This window comes from Acinonyx jubatus, chromosome X (assembly GCF_027475565.1).
Source record: "Acinonyx jubatus isolate Ajub_Pintada_27869175 chromosome X, VMU_Ajub_asm_v1.0, whole genome shotgun sequence".
NCBI lineage: Eukaryota > Metazoa > Chordata > Mammalia > Carnivora > Felidae > Acinonyx > Acinonyx jubatus.
Genome location: NC_069389.1, coordinates 121395640 through 121408504, shown reverse-complemented (window position 1 = coordinate 121408504; position 12865 = coordinate 121395640). Strand labels below are relative to the sequence as shown.

General features: G+C 33.8%; 1 protein-coding gene across 3 annotated transcripts in view; it reads left to right on the top strand.

The window, feature by feature from the left end:
• Nucleotides 1-12865, top strand: part of GABRA3 (gamma-aminobutyric acid type A receptor subunit alpha3) — a 330232-nt gene that overhangs the window by 250906 nt on the left and 66461 nt on the right. For all 3 annotated transcript variants that reach the window (XM_053201836.1, XM_015068025.3, XM_053201834.1), the window contains one exon: nt 25-107. In XM_053201836.1, coding sequence (XP_053057811.1) covers nt 25-107 — 83 coding nt within the window. The remainder of the gene's footprint in view (nt 1-24; nt 108-12865) is intronic.

Here is a 12865-nt window from a genome sequence, read left to right as displayed (position 1 = left end):
ATTTTCTTTTCTCCTTTGTGTTAGATTAACAATTCATGCTGAGTGCCCCATGCATTTGGAAGATTTTCCTATGGATGTACATGCCTGCCCACTGAAGTTTGGAAGCTGTACGTATTGTTTTTCAGTTTCTGTTTACCTGTTCTTCTGAAAGGAAACTGAATATTTCCTATTCTGTCCCCTAGTAGTTTCTAAAGCTGAAACCTTTAACCCAGGCCAGTATGGGAATGAGGAAAGGGAGTGGTGTTCAATAGTACTAACTAATCAGGAGGAGGAGACTTAGCTTTTAATAGAGTTTTCTTTCTAGATAGCAAATATTATCTCACTATTTCAGATTCATTTCTATCATTAGATTGAAACATTAACATCTGTTTTCTAAATTGTCCAGAAGATAGAGCAAGACAGAGCTAATATATTGTGATGGGCACTGAGTGATGTATGTAAGTGATGAATCATTATATTGTACACCTGAAACTAATGTTACACTGAATATAAACTAACTGGAATTTAAATACATACTTGAGAATGAATGAGTAAATAAATGAATAATAAACAAACAAACAAAATTAGAGTATAGTAGCCACTTCCTAAGGACAAGATATCCAAAAGGAAATGTGTTTATATTTTTGAAATGCCTTTTCTACCTGCATCTTATATAGTTCTATCTAATTCTCTACAGTAAATGGTAGATAGAAAGAGAGAAAGAAAATCTGGAGATTTTCTCATTTTTACAGAGTATTGCCTTTACCAGTAACTGCAAATCTGAAAGAGAAATGAGTAGATACATAGCCCATTTTTAAATAAATTAGAAAAATTAAAATTGAATAGAATTTGAGTGAGTGTAATTCTAAGAATTTCAGAGTAAGTTTCATATAGGGAGTCATCTGAGCAATATATCAAGGTCTGTGTTGATTGTGTCTAAATTAAATTTAACTCTGTATTTTAAAGTAGAAAGAGCATTTGAGAAGACCCAAGTAATTACATGTGACATATTTTTTCAATCATTGTCAAATACTTATAGATTGTCTCTTTTGTGCCAGGCTCTATTGTAAGAGTTTGGAAAACATCCATGAATAAAGCAAAGACCCTGTCTTTGTGGAGCGTATTTTATAGAGGAGAGAGTGATGGTGGAAGATAAAACAAAAAATGGATTAAAAAGTAAAGTATAACGTATGTTGTAAATTAAAAATAACCATGGGAAGACCTAAAATTTTTGCAGAATAAGGGGAATTAGTCATGTCTAGGTGGAAGATAGGTGTTGCCACTGAAATTTAAAGTAGGGATTCAGCATAGGCCTCTTTGAAAAAGTGAGCAGAGATTTTAAGAAGGTAAAAGCATTAACAGTGCAGATATTAGAGGAAACTGTGCTCTAGGTAGAGAGAACAACCAGGGATAAGACCCTGAGTCAGAAAAGTATCTGACTTCTTCAAGGAAGATTGAGGTGTTCAGTATAGTATATAGATACAGTAAAGGGGAAAGCACTAGGAGAGTATGAGATCAAAGAAGAAGACAGATCATCTAGAGTCTTTTAGGACATTAAAGGGCATTGAATTTTACTGAGAGAAAATGAAGAGTAATTGGGATATTTTGAACAAAATGATTATATTATCTGACTTATGTTTTAATAATTGTGGATACTCTGTTAAAATATAAGTTGGGAAGAATAGAAGAAGGAAATCCAGTTAAAAGGTTATTGCAATAATTCAGATGATAAATAATAATGGCTCATGAATAACTAGAAAACTTAGAACTGTAGAAGCAATGAGGATTGAAAGACAAAAATTCTGGAGAAAAGGTAGAACCTCTCATAAATGAATTTGTGACCTGCAGCTTATTCATTCTTTATGGTACCTGTCTATTCTAGCCATTGATTGAAGCTTAGAATTCATGTTTGGCCCTAGGCATAGGGCTGATGCTAGATGATAGGGAAAAAAAAGCAATTGTTTAATTGGCACACAGAGCTAAAGTGATAAAAATAGAGATCTAGAAGGTCTCAAATTCTTGGCCGATGTCCCTGTCAATACAATTGCTGACTTTTTGAATATGCATAAATCATAAGGCCAAATAAAAATATGAAAACCTCTGAAATGTAAAGCTGGCTTTCCTACAGTCTCCCAATGCTATAAAAAAGAAGGCATGCTAGGCTATCAGTTTACAACCCCAGAGAAGCTATGTCCTAGTTACAAGGGAACAGCAGGGACATACATCAAGTTTAACCAAAACTATAACCCAACTCAGTCTCTTATAGGATTAAGGTAATATTTATCCTAAACTATCTGCTTAGAAAAGGAAAAAATGAAGCCTCTCTGGTATAAGTTAACATCATCTGAAAACTAAACAATTTTATTATATAGTGTCTGGAATTCAATAAAAAAAATCATTAGGCATACCAATAGACAAGACTATATGACCTAAAACCAAGATTTTAAAACAAAACAAAAAATAAATAAAGGGGGAGGGGGAATATAGAATAGGTCAACAGGTGACCCAGATATCAGAGTTTGTAGACAAGGACTTTTAAAAACTATGCTAAAAAACAAAAACTATGGTTAATATGTTCGAGGAAAAGGAGAAAAGATGAATATAAGAGATAAAAGAGACAAAACAGAATTTCAGCAAAAAATTGGAATCTATAAAGAAGAACAGATTAGAAATTACTTATGGAAAAGTACATATGCAAAATTAAGAATTCAGTGGATAGATTTAACAAGCAGAAGACAGGATTGGAGAATTTAAAAATGGATAAACAGAAAATAGCAAAACTGAAGCACAGGGACACAAAAATACAGAAAAGAGTAAGAAACATGGGACACAGTAAAATACGTTGTAATGTGTAATTTTGCGGAAGAAAAATGGAGAGAAAGGAGCAAAAGTAATAATTACATTCAGGCCAAACATTTTTAAAGTTATCAATCTAAACATTCAAGAAGTTGGTAAGCACTAAGGAGGACAAATACAAAGAAAACACTGATTCTAAAATTTATATAGAAATGTAAAAGTGTAAAAAATAGCTAGGCAATCTTGAAGAAGAAGAATAAAGCTAGAGAACTTACAATCAAATCAAATCTAATACCAGATATCAAGACTTATTTTAAAATTTTAAAACTACCTGTATATTCTAAAGCTGTAGGTATTATTATCGGAATGATAGACAAATAGACTAATGGGACATAACAGAAGTCCAAAAGCAGAAAGAAAGGGAGAAGGAAAGGGAGGCTGATAGGGAGGGAAGGAAGGAAAGAGAGAGAAAGAAACCTTGACTTTTATCTCTCATCATGCACAAAAATAAATTTCAGATGGAATGTAGATATAATGTGAAAAGGTGAAAGGTAAAACAATAATTTTTTTAGAAGAAAATATAAGAGAATATTTTCATGATCTTTGAAGAAGTAGAGATTACTTAAATGGGACATAAAATATCGCTGATCACAAAGGTAAAAGAGGATGAATTAGAATATATTAAAAATTAATACATTCTGTCTATCAAAAGACAATGGTAAAAAGGCCAGTCACAAGGTGAGAAAAAATATGTGTATTGCATATACATGACAAATGACTCAAATCCATAATTATTTTTTTTATTTTTTAACTTGTTTTATTTTTTATTTTTTTAAATTTACATCCAAATTAGCGTATAGTGCAACAATGATTTCAGGAGTAGATTCCTTAGTGCCCCTTACCCATTTAGCCCATCCCCCCTCCCACAACCCCTCCAGTAATCCTCAGTTTGTTCTCCATATTTATGAGTCTCTTCTGTTTTGTCCCCCTCCCTGTTTTCATATTATTTTTGTTTCTCCTCCATTATGTTCATCTGTTTTGTAGTCAGAAACCTCAGTAGAAAAAAAAGTGTTGAATAGGCACCTTGTAGAACACTTTCCCAATCACACACACATATAAAATGATCCACTATATTAGTCATCAGGGAAATACAAATTAAAATCCAGAGGATACCATTCTACACCCACTAGAATAACTAAAATGAAAAAAAGAAGGTTGTAAATGTTTTATGAATAACATATAGTGTATAAATTTTTTAGGAATTTCAACTTTTCTTCCTTAATCCCAAATGTTGGTGAGGATATAGAACACAACTATACTCTCATGCACTGTTAAGAGGAATGTAAATTTGTACAAAAGTTTTGGGAAATTGGTGGTTTCTACTAGTACTAAACATATACATATCATAGAACCTGGCATTTCTAGTCCTGAGTATATTTTTAAACATAAATCAGTATTTATATCTACCAAAAAGCATACAATGAGTGTTCATAGCAGAGCTATTTTAGTTGCTCCAAACTGAAAACTACTCTAATATCTATCAGAACAGATACAAAATCTATGATATATTCACACAATAAAATACTGTACAATGACAGATATATTACACTCAACAACATGGATGAGGTTATAGATTTAATTCTGAGCAAAAGCCGGACACATAAATGTATTATAGTGCACGATTCCATTTATATCACATACAATATCAGGCAGAATTAATCTGTGGTATTAGAAGTCCTTAATATATGGGGCACCTGGGTGTCTCAGTCGGTTGGGCCTCCATCTTCAGCTCAGGTCATGATCTCCCAGTTTTTGTGGGTTCAAGCCCCGCTTGGGCTCTGTGCTAACAGCTCAGAGCTGGAGCCTGCTTTGGATTCTGTGTCTTTTTCTCTGCCCCTCAACTCACACTCTTTCTCCATCTGTCTCTCAAAAAATGAATAAACAGTAAAAAAAAAATTAAGAAGTCCTTAATATTTTATCTAACATTGCTATTGATAATATACCCAAACTTCTAACATATTAAACTATGGGATTCAGGAATAGGAGTTGGAATTCCTAAAAATCTTACACATTAAATGTTATTCATAAAATATTTCCAACCTTCTTTATGTTCCTTAGTCATTAGTATGAATATCCAAATTTTTTTTGAATAAATAAGAAATGTAAGTTTAGAAGTAGTAGCAAAGACCAGTAGTGTATAAAAGATAGTCAAAATCTGGAAAATACCAGCGAATCTTATTATATACTGTTTAAATAACAAGATTTTCTTTATTTCTTAGCAAGGTAAGCAGCACTACACAGAATCAAAAGTCAAAATTACCAGTTTAAGGGTTTACTTTGCTTCTCAAACTTATTCTTGAAATCACACCCACAGAGTTTGTATATTTTATGCTATGCATATAATATAGACTTATTAACGTATAATTTGTAAGAAAGACTCACCATTACCAGAATACAGGGCCACAAACATATATATACAATAAGCAAAATCAACTGATAAGATCAACATATACTCCTGTACTGATATGAGGAATTTTCATAATCTTTTACTCAATGTGCCAGCATTTCCTGCTCTTGCTTTTAACTTGACATTAGTAGATTCCTTCAAATCAGTAATATCTGTATGTCCATTGTTAAGCTTTAATTCTTACAGGAGAATTATATTACTTTTTCTATTTTGCTCATTTCAACTATTTTTATCAGTATTTGATATTCAGAAAATATATAAATTTTCTAATAAATGCCAGGAAGGAATTCCCACATAGAAACAATAGTCAGGATAGTGGTTACCCATGGTGCACGCTGTGCTTAAACAGGGACACAAATAGTGCTTCTGTATGCTGATTATATGGAATATAAGTCTGGTGTTCAGAAAAGATGACTGGAGATCTAATTTAGGTATCATTTAAAGCCATAGGCTGGAGGATATCACTAAAGAAATGACTGTACGTAGATAAAAGTATCAAGAGCTGTATCTTCAGTCACTATAACATTTAAAGACTACAGAGAAGAGAATAACACAGTAAATATGGAGGAGAAGACAGGTAAAGTATTAGGAATCTTATTGGAACATATTATCCTGGAATCCAAAGAGAGTGCATCAAGAAGAAAAGAGTAATTTAAATTCTTAAATTAAGTGGGCAGTGGAAATTAGTCTTAAAATAATCTCTAATGAGAACAAAGTGGTGGTTACCAGGGGGGGAAGTAAGGGTGAGGGATGGGTGAAAAAGGGGATAGGGATTAAGGAGTGCATTTGTGATGAGCACCGGGTGATGTATGGAATTACTGAATCACTATATCGTACACCTGAAACTAATGTAACACTCTATGTTAACTATACTGGAATTTAAATAATGGAAAAAAATACAATGGGAAAAATATCTCTAATGAGGAACAATTCTGGAACGGTAGAGTAAGGTCTTCTGAAAATCTCTTCCATAAAACCAATCAGAACATTGTAAAAATTTTTCAAAATAAACTTTCTCCAAACTCTCTTCAAAGGTTCACAGCCAATATAAGTAGTATTATTCAAGAGAAGTACTTATTCTCAGTAAAATCAGGGAGTCCTATTGCCATCCATTTCTTCCACATTCTGTAGAAGCCTTGAAGATTTTGAAATAACAGAAAGGTCAATCCATCAGGAAGATATAATGATTGTAAAGATATATGTATTTAACCACAGAACCCTAAAATACATGAAGCAAAATTGAAAGAACTGAAAGGAGAAATAGATAATAGTAATAGCTAAAGATTTCACTACTACACTTTCAACAGATCACTAGAGAAAACATCAACATAGAAGTAAAAGACTTGAACAAAATTATAAACTGACTAGATCTAACATTTATACTGTACCAAACAACATCAAAATACACATTACTCTTAAGAGCACATGGAACATTTATCTGGGGTAGACCATATGTTAGACCATATTAGACCATAAAACAATACTCAATAAGTTTAAAAGTATTAAAACCATACAAAGTGTGTTCAATTGAATGAAATTAGAAATGAAAAACCAGAGAATTTGAGAAATTCACAAATGTGCTGACATATGCACTCCTAAATAGTGTACTCCTTAATAAAGAATGGGTTAAAGAAAACATCACAAGGGATATTAGAAAATAGTTGAAATAAATGAAAATTATGTACCATATACCAAAATTTATGGAATGCATCAGCTAAAGCAATGTTCAGAGGGAAATGTATAACTGTAAAGCATATATTAAAAAGAAGAAAGTAATAATCTGTCTTTCTACTTTAAGAAACTAGAAAAAAGAAGAGCAAACTAAACCCAAAACAAGTAGAAGGAAGAAAATAATAAATGTTGGAGGGCAATTAAATGAAATAGATAATAGAAAAAACATTTAAGAGAATCAAAGAATCTAAAAGTTGGTTCTTTGAGAAGATCAACAAAACTGGTAAACCTTTAGCTAGACTGACCAAGCCAAAAAAAGAAGAAGAATTAAATTACTAAAATTTTAAAGAAAGGAAATTATTACTGACCTTACAGAAATAAACAGGATCATACAGGAATACTATGAGCAACTGTATGCCAACAAATTAGACAGCTGAGATGAAATGGAGAAATTACTAGAAATATACAAATTATTGAAACTGACTAAAGAAGAAATAGAAATTGTTTTTGAACTCATAACAAAGACATTACGTTAGTAATATAATAACTTCCCCCCCCCCACAAAACAAAACACAAAAGAAACAAAAAAAAACAGGGCTAAATGGCCTCACCATTGAAATATACCAAATATTTAAAGAAGAATTATTACTAAGTCTTTACAAAGTTTTGCAAAATATAGAAGAAGAGGTAACATTTCTTTACTTCTTAAATCAGGTCATTATTACTCTGATTTAAAAAAAAATCACAAGAAAAGGAAAATATTTATTATGAGTATAAATAATAAAATCTTCAACAAAATACTAGCAAACTGAATGAAGCAACTTATAAATGGATTGTACACTATGTTTAAGTGCGATTCATCCTAAGAATATAAAGTTGGCTTAATATCCAAAATTCAATGTAATACACCATATTAGTAGAATAGAGGACAAAAACCACATGATCACCACAATAGATGCAGAAACACATATCCCCCATGCTAGAAATCTAAAATTTGTCCAGTAAGTAGTAGCTATAACTTGTCCTACCATTTCAGATAATTTGAAGTCCTGAGAATTTAAGTATTTGTTTTAGTTATAAACCTATACAATGTCTGTTTCCATTTGGTCTCATATATACCAACCTTAGGCTGTAGTTGTTATGTTCATCAGAATCCTTATATTTTTACTCAATATGCCCAAACTGACTGATTAATTTTTCTCTAAAACCTTTTGTGTTCCCTTTCTTGGTTTATTTAGATTCTGTATTCTGATTGTTACATACTTCTTCAACTTCATCTTATATTGCTCTCTCCTTTACATTGGCCTTCTGCTAGTTCATAGAACAGTGCAGATCTTTCCTACTTAGAAGCCTTTGTACTTGTTTTCTTGGCCTAAAATATTCCCCATCAAACTCTGGCTCTTTCTCATTTTTTAGGTTTCAGGTTAAAAACCACTCCCCCAAAGAGGTCTTCTCTGATCACTGTATCTAATGAAACCCCTCCCCAGCTCTGTGCCTTATATGTCTAATATAATAACATAATATTTGTTGACTGATCAGTCAAGCATGCAATCAGTCTGTGACAAGATAAGTTCAAAGGGAATGCTTTCTCTTGGTGCCATTGTGGCAGGATTGTTTTTTATTTCCCATTTTCCTGGAGCCTAACACATACCAAGGCTCAAATAACAGAAAGAGAGAATGAAATGTTTGTGTCATCATAGCCTATACAATATGTTGAGGGGGCCATTCTGGGGGTGTAATAGTTCCAATATTGTGGTAGATATCCTTTCTGCAGCATTCACCTCCAACACACACACTCTACCCCTGCTCCTCCATGAAAATAGAATTATTGGAACTGAGAAATAAGGATAGAAAAGAAAGGTATGGGAGAGAAGCTGAGAGGTTAAAGGAGCCCAAGGGGCATGGAGGAAGGAGAGAAGAAAGAGAAGACCTAAAGGGGAAGAGTTCTGTTCCTCACTAGGTGAATGAATTTCGTCATTATCTACAACTTGCAAAAGCTACCATCTTAGAGTCATGTAGAATCCTTCCTTAAATGTCCTCCTTTCCTTTCTTAACCTTCTTGAAAAGCTATCAGTTATAATCTGTTCTACCTCTGAAATCTCCTCTATCTCACTCAATTAAACTTAATTACCATCTGTTTTGCCCTAAGGGTCACTTACGCCAAAATTTGTGAAGGCCTTTACCTGATGTTTTAGCTTTAGTTTCATTATTTCCACCTAGTTATCCATACTGCAGCAAGGGCATTCTTTCATAAGCATACATTTTGCTGTCATTCTCTACTTGAGGCACATCCACAACTAAAACCCTCATTTCTTAGTGTGGGCAATTAGGGCAAATATTACCTCAGCTTCTCTCTAGCGTCTAAATCGAGGGGTACCATTAATTCCCTTAACACTGATGTTCCTGTATGCTTTTTGCCTTTGCTGTGTTGTTCTTTTGATATGAATGTCATTTCACCCTTTAAAGGTGGTCTCATCTTCTAAGCATTATCTACTTTATGAATCCTTCCCTAAAAGTCCACTCTGAGCAGAAGCAATGGTGCCATCCCCACACCCAACCCCACCACCACCACCACCACCACCATGGGTTCCTTTAACTTTTGTTTACCATTACAGGGTTAGGCTGTGAATAATCAAGTAGTTTTCAATTTATTTTTTGAATTTATTTCTCATTCTTTCATCTCTTCCTTTATTAGTTCATGCCTTTCCTGCTTTGACCTCCATCATAGAAGATAATTTTTTCCCTATAAATGCCTCTGTTCCTGTATATTATTGCCAAAGAAATGAAACTATTACATTTTGCTTAAAACAAGTTGACATTCTGGGCCCGGTGACATTTCTAAGGTATGGATAGCAGCATGTTTTATTGTCAAATCTGTACTAGAACTGCTAGGATTTTTAGGGCTAGTATTCAGGATTGTCCACTCAAAGTACTCAGCTGAAGTTAAGAGATCCACCAAGAAATCCCTTTTCTTTCTTAGGGGTGGAAAATATCTCTATCCCCTACTCTTTCCCTGAACAGACCTGGTCTAGTCTTTACATTGTCAAACTCTTGAGTATATTGGGCAGAACACTGATTGCACTGTCCTATAAACATAAAGAGTTACAACCACCTGAACAGCAAAGATAAGAATAAATATACAGGTGATTCTCTGCTTAGGAGTAGTGGAACCCCAAGCATATATACTACAGCTGGAAGGCACTGGGGAAAATGAAAAGATAGGGCCTTGTGATAGTCTTCACTTAATAGTCTTACAAATTTTAAATAAGGAAATGAGAAGAATCCTAAGGAGAGGATTTCCCTTTCTTCTTGGTGATAATAGTTTAAAGATCTATAATTCAAGTTGGGAACCCTAGATACCCATAGGCATCAGAAGATGCTTTGTTTCCAAGACTGAATCACAAAAGACCATAGCCATTTATAGGAGATCTCTAGACCAGAGGTTGCAAATTGGTAGCTTGAAAATTTAATTTGTTTGATCCATATAGTGTTTATAACTTTTTAAAAAATTAATGTTTATTTATTTTTGAGAGAGAGAGAAAGATTGTGAGTGGAGGAGGGGCAGAGAGAGAGGGAGACACAGAACCCGAAGCAGGCCCCAGGCTCTGAGCTGTCAGCATAGAGCCCGACACGGGGCATGAACTCACGGACTGTGAGATCATGACCTAAGCCAAAGTCAGATGCTTAACCAACTGAGCCACCTAGGTGCCCCATAACTTTTAAAGTTATTTGCAATGATTTGAAATTTGGGAGATGTCACATAAATCCCAAGATTTTTTTATTATTTTATGAAGTCAGAAGATGTGACATTGGTCTCAAACTCTCACATGGCCACAATCGGCTGAGTAGTGGTTGTTCTTGTTAATGGGCGTATGCTTGCCATTCCCCCAAATCTCTATCACTTTTTACTCTCTTCCTGAAAAAGGGTCCAATGTTAGTTGCCATTAATCAACTCACTTGCATTTTTACATATAGTAGAATTGAGAGCTGCTAGTAGAATTAAAAGGAATGTGACATAGTTCTTATACCTGTAGCTGTCAAAACATAAGGAAAAAAGACTGAGAGGACTGGTTTCAAAACATATAGGGGAGTTTGCATTTCCTTATAGAAATGAAGAATATTTTGGGGTGCCTGGGTGGGTCAGTCAGTTAAGTGTCCAACTTTTGATTTCAGCTCAGGTCATGATCTCATATTGGTGAGATTGAACCCCGCATCAGGCTCCATGTTGACCATGGAGATGGAGCCTGCTTAAGTCTCTCTCTCTCTCTCTCTCTCTCTCTCTCTCTCTCTCCTTTTGTCCCTCCCCCACTTGCTCTCTCACTCTCAAAAAGTAAAAAAAAAACTAGAAATGAATGTTTCTACATCTTTACTATGCATACAAAGTATGCCTTTGTTGAAGAAATACAACTTCAGGTATTAACATCATGCAATTTGGTATAGAGAATTATAACTGATATATAAAAAAGATGTACAATAGAAATCTTAATTAACCTTAAAACATAGACTGAAATTTCAACAGGTTTTGTGTTTGAATGCTTACACTAAGTGTTGCTGCTGGGAAATGCAATTAATACATTGAGCAACAAACATTCCCAGGTACCAAAATATTTTATACATGCCAAATTTATAAGAATGTCTATTGCAGAAGAATTATATGTTGAACTAGAAGTATTTTTTTCGGTGCTGAATAAATGACTGAGGCCATATACAGAACATATTATGTGGAAAGTTGGATTTCTTGTGGCATTTTCTTTTGTAGCTTATGAGAGAACAGATATAAAAAATACTGTAGAGTTATGTGTATTTTTTCATGATTACATTGAGAATTTTGATGTGAATGAAGAAATTTTTGGCTTTTGCCCATTACAAGCAAATCAGAAAATGCTTTACTTGGGTATATTGAAAAAATTCCTAAGTATAATATAAGCAGACCACAATTAGTACATTTGAGTGTTAATGTCAGATTTATGAAATGTATATCCAATGCTGCAAAGTTTTATAGAGACAAATTTATGTTTGTTCATTGGTAGATTCACTAGGAATTATTTGCTTTGTGGTAAAAAGGCTTAAATAGAGCATATTATAGAGACAGCAGCTGCTACCAGGAGCTGGAGACCTCGAACTGACTTGAACAACAGCTCAAAAGTTGGGCAAAATGGATGAACAGTATGTTTCAGTTTCTCTTTATGAGCCTAGGTGCCTAAGTTAGGGCAAGGTGCTTGCCCCCAAAATTAAACCCACTGTACAAAGAGTAAATCTGTGTCTGGAAAGAGAGCAACTCTTTTCCTTTAAGATACTGACTTAAACTAAATAACCTCACTCCTTAGTCTCTCACCATTTCTCTTGCCCACACCTCTGTTAAAACTAATCCATACTAAATTCCATACTCAATGTGGGAATTCCAAATACAAAATCTGACATTAACATCTTGGTGCAGAAGAAAAGGAAGCAGGTTTCTGTTTTGAAATCAAAATGGTAATAGTTTTTAAAAGAAAATTACAATAGGGTACCTGGGTGGCTCAGTCAGTTATACATCCGACTTCAGCTCAGGTCATGATCTGGCGGTTCATGGGTTTAAGCCCCACATCAGGCTCTGTGCTGACAGCTCAGAGCCTGGAGCCTGTTTTAGATTCTGTTTCTCCCTCTCTCTCTGCCCCTCCCCTGCTCATGCTCTCTCTCTCTCTCACTGTCTCTCTCAAAAATAAACATTAAAAAATAATAAAAAATAAAATTGTAATAATTAATTATGGCTATTTTTAATTTGGAAGTTTTCATGTTTTTAATTTAAAATATTCCTACGATGATTTTTTACCTTATCTCATATGCTCACCCCATAATCATTTTAAAAAGCTTTATTATATTTCTGACAGGCTTTTTAAAGAATATAATTTATTGTCAAATTGGTTTACATACAACACCCATTGCTCATCCCAAGTGCCCTCCTCAATGCCC